The 18,522-nt window shown below is 42.0% G+C and overlaps 3 protein-coding genes across 5 annotated transcripts in view; 1 reads left to right on the top strand and 2 right to left on the bottom strand.

The window, feature by feature from the left end:
- The window catches only part of slc43a1a (solute carrier family 43 member 1a), a 73,711-nt gene extending 64,395 nt beyond the window's left edge, over positions 1 to 9,316 (top strand). For both annotated transcript variants that reach the window (XM_088988387.1, XM_088988377.1), the window contains exons 6-15: positions 1,727 to 1,819; positions 2,077 to 2,210; positions 2,301 to 2,428; positions 3,324 to 3,470; positions 3,559 to 3,594; positions 3,672 to 3,807; positions 4,447 to 4,576; positions 4,672 to 4,745; positions 5,574 to 5,697; positions 6,520 to 9,316. In XM_088988387.1, coding sequence (XP_088844513.1) covers positions 1,727 to 1,819; positions 2,077 to 2,210; positions 2,301 to 2,428; positions 3,324 to 3,470; positions 3,559 to 3,594; positions 3,672 to 3,807; positions 4,447 to 4,576; positions 4,672 to 4,745; positions 5,574 to 5,697; positions 6,520 to 6,717 — 1,200 coding nt within the window. In that variant the 3' untranslated portion in view covers positions 6,718 to 9,316. The remainder of the gene's footprint in view (positions 1 to 1,726; positions 1,820 to 2,076; positions 2,211 to 2,300; positions 2,429 to 3,323; positions 3,471 to 3,558; positions 3,595 to 3,671; positions 3,808 to 4,446; positions 4,577 to 4,671; positions 4,746 to 5,573; positions 5,698 to 6,519) is intronic.
- Position 9,317: 1 nt separating this feature from the next.
- med19a (mediator complex subunit 19a) lies at positions 9,318 to 15,837 on the bottom strand. 2 transcript variants are annotated; one of them, XM_088988421.1, is made up of 6 exons: positions 15,526 to 15,837; positions 15,129 to 15,251; positions 12,550 to 12,683; positions 10,836 to 10,932; positions 10,649 to 10,746; positions 9,318 to 9,894 (listed from the first exon to the last, which is right to left on the bottom strand). In XM_088988421.1, the coding sequence occupies exons 1-6, from the start codon at positions 15,743 to 15,745 to the stop codon at positions 9,829 to 9,831; spliced, it is 738 nt and encodes a 245-aa protein (XP_088844547.1). In that variant the 5' UTR covers positions 15,746 to 15,837; the 3' UTR covers positions 9,318 to 9,828. The 2 variants fall into 2 exon arrangements, with proteins under 2 accessions (XP_088844547.1, XP_088844555.1); XM_088988429.1 differs by having other exon boundaries at positions 10,649 to 10,743.
- A 106-nt stretch (positions 15,838 to 15,943) lies between these two features.
- Positions 15,944 to 18,514, bottom strand: pmf1 (polyamine modulated factor 1). The gene is made up of 5 exons (XM_088987902.1): positions 18,213 to 18,514; positions 17,407 to 17,512; positions 17,200 to 17,300; positions 16,793 to 16,988; positions 15,944 to 16,087 (listed from the first exon to the last, which is right to left on the bottom strand). The coding sequence occupies exons 1-5, from the start codon at positions 18,512 to 18,514 to the stop codon at positions 16,022 to 16,024; spliced, it is 771 nt and encodes a 256-aa protein (XP_088844028.1). The 3' UTR covers positions 15,944 to 16,021.
- Positions 18,515 to 18,522: the final 8 nt, after the last annotated feature.

The following is an 18,522-nucleotide window of genomic DNA, read 5'->3' as shown; positions in this document are numbered from 1 at the left end:
TTTGCTGCTGTGAAATGTAAATTTCTCCACTGTGAGGCTAATAAAGGTAAATTCAATCCAATCCAAAAGATATAAACCTCGTCGAAGGCCATGAGCCTTTGACTATTGTCAGAAGCCAGGAGTGGATGTTCTCTGTCCCTCCGACATCCTCAGGAAAGCTTAGAATTTCCTGCTTACCCATCATCATCATCATCGACGTCGTTGTGTCAGCTATCGCTCTTGCCCCGTCAGACAGCAGCCAAGAACACAAACACTGAGCAACATTGACATTTTCACATGCCGGTAGGCTTTTTAAAAAAACACGTTAAGTTCCTGGTCATTTTGGTGATGCTCTTATCTGCACCAACAGGCAAAAATAATGTCATTGTTTTTATTTGTATTTTTGTAATCGTCTAAAAATTCCACATTTTCTTTGTGTTGTGGTATTCAACAAAGAGGCTGGCAACCGCCACATGGCTAAAGTGAGCAGGGCTCCGCTCTAGCTCGCCCCTGAATCTAAGAGTTGTTGTTTTGAATCACAATTAACTCATTCACTGCCATTCCCGAATTTATTTGGGAATTAAAGATATGACGTAGAGCGCCATTCCCAAATTTGTTTGGGTTTTGTTTTTTCGTGCCTGGGTGCCGATAAAGCGCTGCCCATGGCCTCTGGCAATGTTTTTTTCTTTTCCCCTTTTCCATGTTAGCACTATGTTCCAGCTTTATATATCGGCTATATAAACCATTATACCTATATTGCATTGTATTTTGGAGTGCCACCCTCATTTCAAGCTCCTATAACTCCTGACCCATACAATTTAGGAATTATCTCTTATTCTGATGAAAGAAGAGAGTCTAAGGTACTAACACAGTATTGACTGTCTGCAGTCCTAAAACGCAATATTCTGTGGGTCCTAGAATTCAAGTGACAATGACAAAAACCCAGGCACTGGAGTAGACACATTTTTGCACATGCCTGGCAGTGAATGAGTTAATGCTTTTAGACCTCACTTTTGTCATGAGGTGGAATAAAATTATGTGATGAAGTCAAGAGTTCGGAAAACCTCGACATGGAAATAGTTTGATTTTCAAGGAGGTAATTAGTGAGACTAGAGAGCTTGTGGAGCAGCATACCTTCAATCCATCACATGTGATCTCATAATCGTCATTCGTCCGCTGAAAACTTGCAATTAAAGTACAGCGAATGTGCCACTGTCACAATGCAAGCTTTGTCATGCGACCTAAGCGGCTTATTACTGTAAAAGGGTCAACCTGATGTGGGGGTGCCTGGTGCCAGCCGTTCATCAGTGTTTTTAATCCACCATGTCTGAGACTGTGGAAATGAAGGTGCAAATGAAGTGGACGTATAGTATCGTCTGACTCGGTTATTCCGAGGTCAGATTAGAAGCCTGCTGCTGTCTGTCCTCATGACCGACTGTAATTGTGTGAAACTGGCATAGTCACAGAGTCATTGGGTACACAACTACTGGAATAGAATAGAGTGCTCTGTGGGTGACTTGCACAGAAGATACTGAAACCACCGTCACCCAAAAAAAAAAAACACAGAATGCAGAAAGGCAGAAGATGCCTGCCTCCTGCTGGTCACAATTACAGAAATAAAGAAAGGCAGGAATGACATACAAAGATACATAGAAAAAGTGGGAATAGCTGCGCTGAATCTGATTCTTGTTTATGAATAGTTATGACTCAGCATGTGTTTGATTCATCCTTCTTCTGTTTTTGCCAGCTGCCTAACATGTTTGGTGCAATGAGCTCCACCATTATGTCTCTGATGATTGGCTCCTATGCCTCATCTGCTGTCACCTTCCCTGGAGTCAAGGTAACTTTTACATCGCGAGGTGGTGTCACTTAATATTGTAATCAATGCAATAGTATTGAAGTCTCTTGAAGGTACAATTAATTTTTCCATAAAAATGCATGGACAGTATTCCATAAAATCGTTTGTGTGTGTGTGTGTGTGTGTGTGTGTGTGTGTGTGTGTGTGTGTGTGTGTGTGTGTGTGTGTGTGTGTGTGTGTGTGTGTGTGTGTGTGTGTGTGTGTGTGTGTGTGTGTGTGTGTGTTCCTCTGCCCTCCAGCTCATCTACGATGCCGGCGTGTCCTTCAGGGTGATCATGTGGTCCTGGGCAGGCCTTGCAGGCTTTGTCTTTGCTAACTGCTTCCTTAACTGGCCCATCAAAGGTTTCCCGACCCCCGAAGAAGTTGATTACAGGTTCGGGCGCGGTGGCCCGCATTCTGTCAGCCTCTAAATTTGACAAATTTCATCCCAACATTGTTTTTGTTTTGTTTTTGTGGGTGACAGTAAGATCCTCACACTTGAAGTGGTCCCGTCGTCAGACCAGAATTGTGTTGAAGAGAGACTGCAGGAAAAAAATGGCGACGTCCAACACTCCACGGAAAAACTTCCTAATGGAGGCAATGCTGGAACAAGTAGGTCAATCGCACATAAAGTGCATTCAGGACTCACAATCACATTTCATTGATATACGATCAAATGAAATGCGAAAGATGACCAGATAATTTTTTTAATGAACTCACTCACTGCCATTCACGAATTTATTCGGGAATTGAAAATATGACGTAGAGCGCCATTCCGGAATGCGTTTGGGTTTGGTTTTTTTCTTGTTTGGGTGCAGATAAAGCGCTGACCATGACATGTGGCAATGTTTTTCCTTACCACAAGGGGCAGCATTTCTCTTTTTTCCATGTTAGCGCTTTGTTCCAGCTTCACCTGTTGTTAAAGCGGTATATAAACCATTATGTATGTATTGCATTGTATTTTGGACAACCACCCTCATTTCAAGCTCATATAACTGCAGACTCATATACAGTAAAGTCTCGTTATATCGATATCGGATATATCGATAGTCCCGGTTATATCGATACTATTTCTATGCACGTACGGAGAAAATTACATGCAAACAGGGTCGGATATATCGATAATCCCGGTTATATCGATATTTTTTCGGACTCCCTTGAATATCGATATAACGAGACTTTACTGTAATTTAGGAATTAACTTTTTTTTTTCTGATGAAAGAAGAGAGTCTAAGGTTTCTTACGCTGCATTGAATGTTTGTGTAATCCTAAAACTCAATATTCTATGAGTCCTGGAATTCGAGTGACAATGACAAAAACCCTGGCACTGGAGTCGATACAATTTTTGCATGTCGGGCAGTAATGAGTTAAACAATATGTTTATTATTGGAAATTGCACCTCTGTTTTGGATCCCATTACATTCTTCAGTCATAAAGTGAGTTAGTTGACCTATAAATTCACTTGATTTGCTTTGTCACATAAAAAGTGTCCTTCTTCTCTCTCAAGATGCCGTTCCCTTCCGCCGCTCTGTCTTCTCCCCCATCTTCCTGTGGAGTCTGGTCACAATGGGGATGTCCCAGTTGAGAATCATCTTCTTCATGGGCGCCATGAACAAAATGCTGGAGTTCATGGTGATGCACGGCGAAGAACACCGTGAGTGCCACTGCGTCTCCTCACTGTCCCAGATGACAACTTACTGTGTGTGCCTTTACTGACTGACTGTCCCCAACTCACATTCCAGCATCGGAAGATTTGGTGATTGAGAGCGCAGAAAAAGGTCAGTCGTTACTTCATCAAGCATAAATTCCCCATTTTGACTGACAAAATTACTTCACACATGCTATCTTTTTTCAGTGAGCTTCTACTCATCCATCTTTGGCACCCTGCAGCTGTTGTGCCTCGTCACGTGTCCATTGATTGGTTACATCATGGACTGGAAGATGAAGGAGTGTGAGGACGACAAGCCCATCACACCAGGAAGTGAAAAGAGGTAGTCGATCTTGAGGAAACGTCCATTCCGGAGGAAACACGCACAGCCTTGAGGTCTTTGATGAATTAGAGTGAGGGCGTTCGAGACGTGAGAAAAGGCGAGCGACCAAAGGGCCGCAAGTCTGATGCACTAAAAAGTCACTTGCACTAAGTTAACCTTGAGGTTTCAATTTTCCTTCCTCCTCACATGACCGCGTTGAAGTGTCTATGAGCATAGGTACCATCATCAGTGGATGAAGGAAGAAACCATGTCAAAGCGCAATTCAAGTTCAAGGCCATTTAGCATTCATCCAAAGGAGCAGTCCGAAACTTTTGGTACCACAGACCCGTGCCACACGGAGAAATGTTTGAATGGAGAATCTCTGCACTAATCCACCTTGGAATGAATCCTCCTTGATCGAGCAAGACCCCAAGAAAATTTAATTGAAAAATACAAACAGTTGTAATTGAAAAATACAAACAGTTGAAATCATATTTTACCCAAAGCACAAAGCAGCGGATTGCTATTCACACAGAGGCGCTGGCGATACATTTTATTTTCAAAATAAAACTTTTTTATTTTTTTTTCGTTCTGTCTGGCCAGATGGCCAATGACTGTGTTGTTCATGGCTATTAAGCACATCTACCAATGACCCCTCAGGGAAAGCAGTGGGACCAAGCGAGACCGCACGATCCAGAAGTTGACCAATGTCATGAGGGCCTTCATCCTCACCAACCTGCTGCTCATCGCTTTCGGCTGCTGCTCGCTCATCGACTCGCTGCCGCTACAGGTGGCGCAGACGTGTGAAACAAATACCACTACACTCACAGTTGCTTGTCGGGACTCGGTCACCAACACTTGCTTCTTTTCTTGTCTGTTTGCTAGATATTGACCTTCATCCTTCACACCATGGTCCGAGGCTTCATTCATTCCTGTTGCGGAGGCCTCTATGCTGCTGTGTGAGTTGAGCTTCCACTGCCAGGATCGTGTTAGACTGAAACATTGATGGAAACTCCACCTTTACAAACATAAAACAATGATGCAATTTGCTCTTGGTAAAGGCTGAAGTGTGGCTCAAGCTTTTGCCCTTTAACTCATTCACTGCCAGATGTGCAAAAATGTGTCCACTCCAGAGCCAGGGTTTTTGTCGTTTTCACTCAAATTCCAGGACCCACAGAATATAGAGTTTTAGACTACATAAAAATTCAATACAGCGTAACAAACCATAGACTCACTTCTTTCATCAGAAAAAAGGAGTTAATTCCTAAATTGGATTGGATTTGCCTTTATTAGTCTCGCAGTGGAGAAATTTACATTTCACAGCAGCAAAGTTATGAAAGGAATGAAAGTAGAAAAACAAAATACAGAAGCTGCTGGAAAGGCAGCCACTCTCGCGGCTAAATGTCAATTGTATGGGTCTGGAGTTATCTGAGCTTGAAATGAGGGCGGCTGACCAAAATAGAATGCAATACATACATATTGGTTTATATAGCACTTGAACAACCGCTGGAATAAAGCGTGTTAACAAGGGAAATGCTGCCCTCTCGTGGAAGGGAAAAAACACTGCCAGAGGTCTGGCCAGCGCTTTATCGGCACCCCCCGCAAAAAAAAAAAAAAAAAAAGATCAAATCCGGGAATGGCTGTGAAAGAGTTAATGTTTTCATGATAATTGATTTGGAAGTCCGTTTCATTCACAATCTTCTTCACTTGATTTTCATCATGTATGTTGAGCATACTTGCTTTTTATTCATCTTTAGTTCATAAATCCATTGTTTCTCCCATCGCAGCTACCCATCCAACCACTTCGGCACACTGACTGGCCTCCAGTCCATGATTAGTGCTGTGGTTGCCTTGCTCCAGCAGCCACTCTTCATCGCCATGGTTGGTCCCCTTAAAGGAAACCCCCACTGGGTGAGGACTCGTTTCCCTGTTTGGACATGAAAAACACTGGCGAGCCCAAATGCGTCAGGGTTTCTGTCAGAGATGCTCTCGGACATTGTGAACAAAGGCTCGAACAAAGAAAGATTGTCTTTCACTGCCAGTAGGGGGCGCAGTTTTCAAGAAGCCATTTCATGTGGGCTTCTTTGATTGATGCCCGCCCTTACCAGCCCTGTGCCAAGCTATTTCTTGATAATATATGCACATTTAAGTGATACATTAGTAAAACACAGCCTTCTTGATTTGAACACCACACCCCGGGACGTCTCATGGACACTCTTCCAAGTCGTCCTCAAGCACCAACCTCCATAAACCAACAGAACGTAGATATTTTAATGGGTGGCCTTTGCATGAACTGATGGATTTGTAACCTGGTTAATGATAGCTTCTAAAGCAAGAGTGTATCAAATACTCCCTTCCGCCCAAGCCTAGATTTCTTACCCAAGAATGACAGGTCAACATGCTAAGTCTTTTTTTAACAAAGTGCACAAGAAGCCACTGTGTATTGTAGTTCCACATGTTGGGGCAACTAAGCATTTAACAGGATGAAACTTTTAAACATGATAACTTCTGTCTATTGTCTGTATGGCTTCAGTAGGAAAAAAATAGAAACACAGGACTGGATTTTACTGAATTGGATCCATCTTTAGTCTATCTATGCCAGCGACAGCCAGTGAAAGGCAAATAAACACATTAATATTCTTACAGAAAGTGGCAGAAGGTACATTTTTGTAACAGCTTTGGTTTTCATGACATGGCGCTACATGAACCCAGACATTTATATTCTCCACTCAGATCAACGTGGGCCTGCTGATCCTCTCGCTGGCCGGCTTCCTGTTGCCTGGTTACCTGTTTTTCCACCGCAGATCCCTAATGAGGGAAAAAGAGGCCCGAAACAAGAGGGCCACCGGCCAGGAGATGCAAGCGCTCAACCACGCAGAGGCCAATGGTTACAAGCACCGCGGCAATGGCCAGGCGGTCGTCGAGGGTTAAAAACCACCGACGGGAGCAAGGATTTTGTGTGTCTCTTCAAAATCAGCAGTGTCAAATATTTTTGGAGGTTATTGTTAACCATATCATAGATTAAGATTGGATTTCCTCTTCCTGGCCGGCCCCGAGGATCGCTGCCCCGCCCGCCAGCCCGTTCGCCTGCCCGCGCTTTGCATTGACTGAGTGTAAGCCACGTTCACGCTGTGGTGTGATGTGGGCGCAAACTGTCACCATTTTTGGTCATTATTTATGGAGGTTGTTATTGTTACAGAGCCAAATGAGCGTGATCCAAAGCCATAAATGGGTTCTACTCAAACAACGCACACGTCCGCCCCGATGCGTTCTCGGCATTACACTGCGGACATCACGGTACTTGAAACACGACTCACGCTTTCAAAGATAAATCATTGCAATCTTCGCTAAAAACAAAGAGCAAGAGTAGAAATGTTTTTTTCCCCCCAGGGTTGTTCATAGAAAGTACTGAATGAAGTTTTAGTGCATTATTTAATTTTGTAATCATGCTGTTTCCACTGAGATCCAATTCATAAAGGTACCGAAGGGAGGAAACTATCATTTTAACTCTGCAACTTGGCTCGTTTGCAGCGACACCATATCTACCTCCTCCATTTCATTTTGTCGTCGCTTTACAGGTGACAGCATCATTCGTCCATCCTCACTTTTTTTAACAGGAGAAAATATTAGTTCCCCAATCCAAAAAGTACCTTGAGTCAGTGCATTGTTTGCTCCTTGTGCTTTCATATTAAGGTGGAGTTGATTTAAAGGACAACTGACGTCACTTTTTTGTTTCCTAACTGACATCAGAAAAACGTTTTATAGCATCTAAAATACCCAAAAGGCGCAGTATATTTTTAGTCAAATGCAAAACATCAATAAAAATGACTTAAAGTGTCTAAAAAGTACTTCAATTTGAAACCGGAAGTGGCCAGTTTCAGAAGGTCCCGCCCCCATGTTCGTGGTGTCACGGGAAGACGTCTTTCCTTGCTCGAGAATCAAAACAATGGCTTCAGATTTGGAGAATATGCTTTCTTGTTACTCATCCAGTTATGAATATGATTCAAATAGTTCTGAAGATGAAAGCATACATGTTTACAATCGATTAAAGAATTTATTCCATGGCATTTTGAGGTATCTGGGGGCAGGAAATGTGGCACAAAAAGAGGCAGAAAATGGTGACAAAGCTCCTGTAAGTAATTAATCAGCCCATTTCCACAGGCTGATTAATTCCTTACATGGAGCTTGGTCGCCCTCTTCTGGCGGCTTTTTGCTCCTACATGACGTTTTCAGACCAAAAGTACAGCAAAATGCATTGACGTGATGGATGGACTGCTACACTGTGTCCTTTTTTCGGTCGGGCGTTCCTTCAGTGACATCACGTACGGACTCGTCACCAACTCAAAAACAAGACTTCCTGAATATTCAGCGCGAGTCTTAAAACGTAAAATATAGCTATATGCGGTGGAATCTTTGTAAAATACGCTCAGTAGAAGTCATTTGAAGCCATTTTACAAATTATGGACACAACTTGTCCGGAGACGTCAGTTGTCCTTTAACCATAAAATGCCTAGACTGATTATTCAACCCAAACACACGGTATGTGTTAACGTCATTTAACACTTTGTACCGCTTTATGCACAGAAATGAGTGTGTATAACAAATGTATTTAAAGTGTTTTTATACTATAGCTGTGGTAGAATTTAAAAGGGAAGCGTTTGCTGGTCCAGCAAATGTTTTGTAGTGTGCCAAGATAATCACCTGCGTATGCTTTGCCATGTTGCTTTTCTTGTCATGTCGTGTTGATTCGCGAGTAACAAACCAGCCAAAACAATTGACTTTCTGTATATACTTTTGTTTTGTATTTCATATCATGTTCTAGTTGCTCTATTATATACGGTCTGTGTCCAGTATGTTGCAGTGTTTCAGCAGAGGTGCTTGCTGTGCTTCATCAGCGGGAGTTTTGTATAGTTTGATTAGATTGCATGATGAAAGACTGCTCAAGTCTGCTGGAACGTTGGACAATGTACAGTTTGGACTCGTGCAATCACTTTGTCAAGGATGATTTGTTTTGACACAATGCATTTCAAGGTCCTTACATGTTGATTATCAGGCTGCTGTGATGTGATGATTTTACCTTTTTTTTCCTATTCTAAGTACAGTATATGCAAGAGATGCATTGTGTGGCTCCATGGCGACGCAGACTTGAGCAAAACTGTGCCAAAGTAAATCCTATGTATTAGTGACTGTACGCTGCACTTGCAATTAAAAAAAAAAAAAAAACTGGATCACACAAAGGGGTGAAACACACATGAGCATGTAACATAAGTGTCAGTGGTATTGATTTAGTATTCCTTCTGTCTGAACATTTGGAGTGTTCAATCAGCTATTAAGAGTGAAAGAAACTATAATCTGTTGTCAGGAAGGGCTGGTTTTGCACAGGATATTTAATCAAAACGTCTGTCCTTTACATTAACCTGTATATCATCAATCATGCACTGTTGCTAATGTAATCCCGCTTGAAGTAATTAAGAAACAATCACTTGACCAGCTTGTACATTTTATAAATAAAAAGATGGATGAAACAAGACTTTCTGTCAAAAAGGTTTTATTTACAATTGCTCCAAAACACTTTGGCCCAGAAATTCATAGCAATGTGGCTCGGTGTCAATGTTTGAACAGGTAAACCCCAAATCATTCATAGCCTGCCCACGTTGTGACTTGAAGTTGAATTTAGACTCATCTTAATGATGAATCATTTTGGACATGACTGCACGTGCCTGAAATCTAAGCTGCGAGGAGGCAGATTTTGAAGCGTGCTTTAATGAGAAAAACAAAGATTTACATATTTGGGTTGGAAATGGGGGGAAACATGATTACGACAAAGTCAAAGAGTGACACAGAGCTCACAACTTTCCCTCAAGAAGAGTCCCAAGTATCGTGACCAGTGCTCCTGAATGCACCACGAAAGGATTTGTAGTTTCCAGTCCATCTTTTCGTACACAATAGCACACTTTGAATAGTGCAAGTATCTGTGCAACACTCACAAGTGTGACAAACAGGGCACTGTCACTCTGAGGCATGCGCACGTGGACCCGGGGCCTATCTGAGGCTGCTGCTGTTGGGTTGCAAGCCACCCAAGCCAGTATGATCGGGGCTGTGGCGGTTCTGGAGGAAGGGGGAGGAACAAATTCCATGAACATCAACAATATCACTGAAGACGTCCGACACGGAGGCATGTCAGTACCCCTCGAGATGTGCAATACTTTAGGGCATCGATATGGAAAAGGCCTCATTCAATCAAACACTCTGGCTGATTTTGCAACTTAAGTTAACCTTGGCAGAATAATATATTGGGAATATTCACTTTTTTTATGTGAACAACGCATTCTGTCTTGATGGTGGAGGACGGTTGATGAAACACATTTCTGCGCTCAGCTGAGCAATGCTAAACCATTGCAAAGTGCTCGCATCAGGAAAAAAGGAGTCAAAATGCCATACAGCGGGCCTTAGGACTACATTTACCATTATTATTAGGGGCGCCGCGAGAGTGGCTGCCTTTACAGCAGCTCCTATGTTTTGCTTTTCTACTTTCATTTCTTTCATAACTTTGCTGCTGTGAAATGTAAATTTCTCCACTGCGAGACTAATAAAGGCAAATCCAATCCAATCCAATTCTTAGAAGACAGATGCAAAAAGTAGTTGCAACTCCGACTTGACGAAAACAGACGCCTGCTAACGATCAGATGCGGACCCAGAACGAGGCCCTGAATACAATAGAAAGGAATTTGAAATAAAGATGATCAACTAAAAAGCCAGGATCCATAAAGTGCACTGGATGACAAATTGCACTGCCAGGTTTTGAGAAAATTAAGGGATTCTAAGTTATGGTCTTTTTAATCGATGTGATTTTGTTCCTTACCTTCTTCTTTTTCTTATCTTTTTTCTTCTTCTTACGATCTGGATCATCGTCCCTTTTTTTCTTCTTTTTCTTGGGGTCGGTGTCTGATGGCGTTTCTGCTGCGTGGCAAAAGTTCCAGATGAAAAGGCATCTTTCAAAAAACACTGATTGGTGCGAGTACGTCTGCTAGGTGGGTGTCCTGTCCTACCTTGTGGCAATGGATCCTGCGGGCGATGGTGTTTATGCTTGTGCTTGCTCTTCTTCTTTGGCGGCTGGATGTGCATCAGGCGGTACTGTTCTGGGAGCTGGGATGGAAACAAACATACAGATCCACAAGCTTTGTAAATTGGATTTCATTCTTTTTAAAGCACGATGACACACACACACACACACACACACACACACAGTCGGGAGGGCAAACAAACTTACATTCACACCTACGGGTTATATTTCAATGAACCTGACATGCGGGATTTCAGAATGTAGCAGGAAGACAACCCACGCAAGCACAGGCAGAACATATAGTTCTGCCACATAAAGTTAGCAAATGTGAACAGAAGCAGAGCAGCTTCCATATTTTTTTGCACAAATAAAGGTATCAATCAAAATAAATGTCATTTGGAGAAGATTTATTTTGCTGATCTCAAAATTAAAACACAATTAAATTAGTAAAATTTGCAATAATAGGTTTCATCTTCTAGCCCACTGTTGTTAATTCCAGTCGTTTGCAATGTCATTACGTTATCTCACCAATTATTCTGGTTTCTCTGGCTTTCCCTCTGCTCATTACTCATCATAATACCTTCTTGCAAACAATATTTTTCAGAAATGTTGACTAATCACCGCCACAGGAACGAGACGGAGGTTGGGACTACTGAGTTATCAATGAAACCGCAATGTGTTTCGCAGGCAGTCAAAACCAGCTAAAGCTTGTCGCTAAACCACTCGGTGCGGCAGCGCCGCGACGTGCAGACTACGTGGCCGCAGGTGGCCTAAGCATCCCATCAAATATTTTAGGGACATCTCAGCCCTTCAGTTATTGGAATCACTTTTTAAAAAATGATTGTTTTGATGTTGCTCAAAATAAAAAAAAAAAACGCACGTGCGAATGCATTGTTTATTATCAACTTTAAAATTCTTCTTTATACATTTAAAGCGATCCATAACCTTGCCCCCCCATACTTATCTGACCTTCAAATTTCTATTCCTTCTCATTCCCTCAGATCCTCTTCCTCCCTCCGCCTGTGCCCCGTCCCCCGCCTCAGCACGATGGGGGACAGAGCTTTCAGCCGCTCTGCCCCCAAACTTTGGAACCCGCTTCCTCCCAACATTCGTAACATCGATTCTCTTCCCACCTTCAAGTCCCATCTCAAAACCCACCGATTTAAAAATCACATTTTCTGTGTAGTTCGCTCTCGTTTCTATTTATAATTGTATTTTATTTGTGATTGTATTTTATTTATTATAGTACCTATGCTTGTCTGTGACTGTAAAGTGTCCTTGAGAGCTTTGAAAGGCGCTTAAAATGTAATGTATTATTATTTGTTTTATTTTTGTAAATACTGCAGTATTAACAATTGTTTTTTTTGTTAATTTATTATTTTTCAACAAAGTATCCTTTGTTTTTTGCATGTTTTCATTCAACTACCTCGCTATTTATGCTCTTTGATCGAGTAGATTTAATTTTGCGTTGCAAGGTTGTTATGTAGGTTACCATGAATTGTGATTCCATTCCCTGAAGTGTTGGTCAGTCTGCCACCTGGTGGCAACGGTGCGACAGAAGAGAAGTGAAAGCTTTTGCCCATGAAATCAAGCTTATTTGACGTCTTAATCAGTTTGCCGCAGATGATAAATGGCAACAACTTGGTTGTCATTGTGATATACATTGCGGCGTGGCCCAGCTCAATGGTTTCATTCATTACCGGCCCGGTGTGTAGTCTGAAGCCTGTTAGCAAAGCGCCGGTGAGTGGGCTGAAGGAGTTTCCAGACACTGGTGGCTTATCGATCAGGGATCGCAAGGAGCTGCCATCTTGATTCCCGGGACAGTCGATCATACCTATGACAAAAAGGGAGAGAGAGAGAGATGTTAGTATTCCATAGGGCTAACACAAGCATCTATTTTGCTCATTGACTTGTCACCAATAGTAGTGATTAGTGAATTTATCAGATCATACGTTAATTGCAGCACATTGCACCAGCAAGTCTTTTTCTTCTTCTTTTTCTTTCGGCTTTTCCCTTCAGGGGTCGCCACAGCGAATCAATGTCCTCCATCTAACCCGGTTTTGTGCATACTCTTCTCTCACACCAGCTACCTTCGTGTCCTCTTTGACAACATCCATAAACCTCCTCTCAGGCCTTCCTTTGGTTCTCCTGCTCGGCAGTTCAAGGCTCAGCATCCTTCTCCCGATATAGTCACTCTCTCTCTCCTCTGGACATGTCCAAACCATCTCAGTCTGGCCTCTCTGACTTTTTCTCCAAAGCCTCTAATATGAGTTGTCCCTCTCATGTACTCATTCTTGACCCTATCCAACCTGGTCACTCCCAAAGAAAACCTCAACATCTTCAGCTCTGCTACGTCCAGCTGTGCTTCCTGTCTTTTCTTCAGTGGCACTGTCTCCAGTCCAAACATCATGGCTGGTCTCACCACCGTTTTATACACCTTTCCTTTCATCCTAGCTGGAACCCTTCTATCACACATCACACCTGACATTTTTCTCCAGCCGTTCCAGCCTGCCTGGACATGCTTCTTCACATCTTTTCCACACTCTCCACTGCTCTGGACAGTTGACCCCAAGTACTGTACTCGAAATCCTCCACCTTCTTTATCTCTTCTCCCTGTAGCATCACTCTTGCACTTGGATCCCTCTCATTCACACACGTATATTCCGTCTTGCTGCGATTGATCTTCATTCCTCTCTTTTCCAGGGCATATCTCCACATCTCTAGTTTCTCCCCTACCTGTTCCCCGTTCTCGCTACAGATCACAATGTCATCTGCAAACATCGTGGTCCAAGGAGATTCTTGTCACCTTGTCCATCACCATCGCGAATAAGAAGGCGCTCGGAGCTGACCCCTGATGGAGTCCCACCTTCACCTTGAATGCCTCCTTCACACCGACAGCACACCTCACAACTGTCTCACAATCATGATACATGTCTTACACCGACCGCACTGACATACTTTTCTGTCAATCCAGACTTCCTCATGCAACACCATAACTCTTCTCTGGACACCCTGTCATACGCTTTCTCCAGATCTACAAAGACACAATGCAATTCCTTTTGACTTTTCTCTGTACTTCTCTATCAGCATTCTTAAAGCAAACACTGTATGTGTCGTACTCTTTTTTGGCATGAAGCCATACTGCTGCTCACAAATGTTCACTTCTGCTCTTAGTCTAGCTTCAACTACTCTTTCCTATCGTTTCATTGTATAGCTCATCAACTACATTGCACCAGCAAGTGCAGCAAGTGCTGTAAAATGTAAATTTCTCCACTGTGAGACTAATAAAGGCAAATCCAATCCAATCCAATCCAATCCAAGTAAGAGCGCTGATATGATCTTAATTACCTTGCATCTTGAATTAGGTCAAGTATTTGCAAAATTCAAAATGAAGACAATTACAATGACAGTACATTTGACTTTGAGGAAACATCGCAGCTCGTACCTGCACTCACGACGTGCTTACAAATGATGGGGAAACTTAAATTGAAAGCAAGATTAAATTTCACATTAAAATTTTTGCTGTAAATATTCAGTGCCGTACATTTTAAAATGGAAGCAAAAATTATCCTCTATGCAGAGTGTCAATGGGAATAATATGTCATTATTTATAAATATGAAAACACGATACGTGGAAATATTTGTCACTCTTCTCAGGCATCAAGCACTTTGAAGTGTAAAATACGACAAATTAGACATTCCGGACTGTTGAACAGCCGAAGCTGCACATTAAAATTAGGTATGTACATCAGGCCGGCGTGTCGAGTTCGGGCCTTCAACACGACGGTTGAATCAGGTGTGCTGCAGTAATGAGGGATGGAAAACTGGCAGGATAGAGGTCCTTGACAACAGACTTTTGGACAGCCCTGTTCTATATCTTACACTCACGCTCCAAAACATGAAATGCAATGTTACCTGCAGATTTGAATTTGACAATAGGAAGTGAATAGGAGTGAAAGTGTGTGTGAATGATTGTTGAGCTACACGAGCCCTGCATTCGGTTCACGACTAGTGTGGGGTGTACCTCACTTCTGGTCCAAAGTCACCTGGGGTGCTTTGGCTAAGATCACCTGTGACCATAATCCTGTGACCATAATGAGGTCAAACATTACGGAAAACAGATGGATGTCTCGTTTGTGCTGCCACAGATTCATGGAGCTTAATCCATATATATACGTGGTGGATCAAACTAACAGTAAGAATAAACGAACATAATGCTGAAAGGTTAACATTCCCAACTTTTGATGATTAGTGTTACAGCCGTCCGTCTATAGCCTACCTGGTAATTCTGGTAGAAAGTTGCTGAGCTTCTCCTTTACCTTTTTCCCACAGAATTTGTTGTAGGCGTGTTCCAGGTTGTAGTGCGTGATGAGGTTGGTATTCCCAGTTAACTCGTTCCCAACTAAAAAGTCCACATTGACATGCATATATTACACTTCAAAATTATTTTGTCTATTATCGTACAATAAACACTAGATGCGTCTGGGGACGCCAACATTTATATGTTGAAGCGGTGAATACAAACATGACAAATGTGGTATAAAGGTAAACGGAGCAATTGTTCGTAAGAAGATTGATTATAAACTACTTTGATGAAGGCATCTGTTATTGTCATCGCCCCGCCAAAAGCAGAAAACACTCTTCAATCAAGTAAAAATCGTGCAATGATACATTACCGGGTAGTTCTCGTAAAAGGTAGAATGGTTCATTCATCGCTCCGGACTTTCGCATAGGAGGCCCATCATCCCCGAGCTGCGGTTGTATTTGCCCCGCCACAGAGCCTTGATTTTGCGGGAGCGGCGGCGGAGGTTTCCCAGGTCCGAATCCGAGGGAAGATGAACCTGGAGGTCCCTGAGTTTCATTTTGACCGAATAAAGTGGAGAACATTTCCGTCATACTTGTCACTGTTGTTAGAATTATGGAGCTGTAAACAGGTTACGGGTTTACAGAAAGCGTTGTTGTTGCTGCTTATTGAAATGTTATCTGGTCTTTTGTGACGTTCTCACGTAATACCATGAGTAAACTGGCAGCATACCGTAATACTTGGTCAGTGTGCGCACGCGGTTATAGAAAACACAAGACCACCTTTTCCCATCGGTTTTACTTTATTGGAAAAAAATAATGACAAATGTATATAGTTAAATTAGTTAATCCAGTTGATCATTTTGGAAATCATACATCAAACACACCTGCGGGGCATAATGAAGATGCCAGACTTCCGATTTTGGTAGCTGATGCCTGCAAATACAGAAAAACACACAAATAATAGTCAATAAAAATAGAGGGAAAAGTGGAGCATCATTCATGTGAAGACTCATTCCCTTGTTAAAACAAACAAACAAACAAACAAACAAATATTTAAATAGATAAATAAAAACCTGTGTTTTGCTTTTCTACTTTCATTTCTTTCATAACTTTGCTGCTGTGAAATGTAAATTTCTCCACTGCGAGACTATTAAAGGCAAATCCAATCCAATCATATCCAATCCAATAATTATATAGATAAATAAATACATAAAGAGGCAGTACCAGGACTCTTGCAAGGGTAGCTGGCTGTGAATATAGTGCAGATACTGTACTTATTTTTCTCTGCATTATCTCTTGTTCAAGCCATTCTTTAAATTTCGTGTATTTCTGTATGGAATTTGTACTGGCTCGGTTGGGATGTTACTGAAGTTTGGATGGCCCAGCACAGTCACCTAAGTCCAGGCACTTAGGTGACTGTGCCACTGTTAACATAAAACCCTGCTCGCACATAAATGTATTGATTCCCAACTTTAGTGCTGTGGTACCCTAGTGCATGCAAAAGCTAAGACCTGTAAATACTAACCACTTGACCACGCAATGGCACTGAATGCATCAGTTAGGAAAAAAAACAAACAAAGGGAATTTCTAGAGTCTATGCAATGCTGAAGTCATCTTAAATATACACTTCTTTCTGACCTCCCACTCAGCAGCAGCTGTTGAGATCCGTTGTTCGGTCTGGGCAATCCTCTCCCTGCCAGCCTGAACCTTCAGTGCGAGGGCAGCATTCTCAGCTTGAATCTTTTTGAGCTCACGTCGCAAATAAGCCTCCTGCTTTTGATAGTAGGGAATTATAAAGCTGCTAAGGTCTTGTTCCGGAACCCCTGATGGCCGCCTAAAGAACGAAATGAATTGAGATACAGACAATTATTGCATTCTCACAACACAGTTAGTCAAAGTTTATGGTACGACATTGTACCAAACAATAAGACACCGAAGTGGACAAAACAAATATTTTCCCATTTGCCTAAAAAACAACCAAAATGAGTCGATATTACAAGAAAAGGAGAAAATAGCAGTTTGAATCTGTGTACTTGAGTACCAACCATGCAGGATCTGGACTGTCTTTAGCAGCACTTTCCAGTTTGTCCAGCTCTTTGAGTTTGGATTCGAGACTTGCTTCTTCATTCAGTCTTCTTATATCAACCTGAACAAGGAAAGAAAGGTTGAGGTATTATGTATAGAAACAATACATCATGATTTAAAAAAACCTCTGTGTGTATATACATGCTTTGTATGTGACGTATGCTTACATTTATAGCGTTCTGCAACTCGTCTACAAACTTCTTATGAATATTTTCCATCCTTTGACGGTTCATTTTGTAGAACTGATGGAACATGCTGGAAAACCTGTCAAAACTGGTTTTCAATCAGAGAACAAGTGTTAAAATAATAGTATTTCAATCGAGTATGACAATACTCACAGCTTTTATAGTTCCACCACATTGAATGATTGAGCTTAGTTCATTTTACATATCAACATGGCAGATCAGGCGTCACGGTGTTTGACTGATTAGCACATTTGTTCCAGTGTTGTAGAAAGGTGCATGGTTTTATTCAGGCTTCCTGTGTGGAGTTTACATGTTCGCTCTATCCCCGTGTGGGTTTTATCCAGGTACCCAGTTTTTCGCCCACATTCCAAAAACATGCGTGGCGGGTTAATAAAACACTATTATCCATAGGTGTGAGTGTGGGAAAGGTAACACGATAATCACGTTTTTTTATTTTTTATTTTATATGCTACAGTTTATATAAAGTATACTGACATGACATTTTAAACAAACACGTTAACTGTTGCCAATCAAATGGTGAATAAGCTACTCTGTAGAGTTCATGTTTGTAAATCTGACTGTGATGACGTCAGTGCCTCGCCAGCCATGATAAAGACTCAGAAAATTTTGCCTCAAGTGTCATTGGGACACAAACCCCCTCCACCACAGAAAGGTGACAGCTGACGCGGGGAGTTACCCACACAACTACATTCTATATAAACACAGACTGTACATGTCTAGAGCGCTGTAGCAATCTCTGCTATTTAAAGCAAATAACAACAACTCACCGAGCAAAGTCCATGAACTCTTCGATGCTTTTGTCAATTACGTCATTGTACAGTTTCAACCTCTTGCCTTGAGGTTCGTCATTTGAGGATAGGTCACGAACTGCTTCTGATTTTACAACCTCTGGTGAAACCTCCTTCGTAGATTCATCAGAGCGGCGTTCTGTGGCAGAATTTTCATTCGACAGCTTTTCTGTTGGGCTTTCATTGTCCTCCATTTCTCCTGTATTCATTTTGGAATACGCGCCCAAACTATTGCACGTCACAAAGCCCAGAACACACGATTCCCCATTTGCTTCGCGCATGCGCAGAG

Source organism: Hippocampus bargibanti, linkage group LG02, assembly GCF_051943395.1.
Source record: "Hippocampus bargibanti isolate YZ-2025 linkage group LG02, ASM5194339v1, whole genome shotgun sequence".
NCBI lineage: Eukaryota > Metazoa > Chordata > Actinopteri > Syngnathiformes > Syngnathidae > Hippocampus > Hippocampus bargibanti.
This window is presented reverse-complemented; position numbering and strand designations above follow the sequence as displayed.

Coding starts and splice junctions, on each gene's coding strand:
- pmf1 (XM_088987902.1), bottom strand. CDS start 18,514: ATGCGCGAAGCAAATGGGGAATCGTGTGTTCTGGGCTTTGTGACGTGC. Junction 17,513..18,212: donor GAGTTCATGGACTTTGCTCG/GTGAGTTGTTGT, acceptor ATTGAAAACCAG/TTTTGACAGGTTTTCCAGCA. Junction 16,088..16,792: donor CAGCTGCTGCTGAGTGGGAG/GTCAGAAAGAAG, acceptor CTGTATTTGCAG/GCATCAGCTACCAAAATCGG.
- med19a (XM_088988421.1), bottom strand. CDS start 15,745: ATGACGGAAATGTTCTCCACTTTATTCGGTCAAAATGAAACTCAGGGA. Junction 12,684..15,128: donor CTTTCTACCAGAATTACCAG/GTAGGCTATAGA, acceptor TTTTTGTCATAG/GTATGATCGACTGTCCCGGG. Junction 9,895..10,648: donor AAGATAAGAAAAAGAAGAAG/GTAAGGAACAAA, acceptor CCCTTCCTCCAG/AACCGCCACAGCCCCGATCA.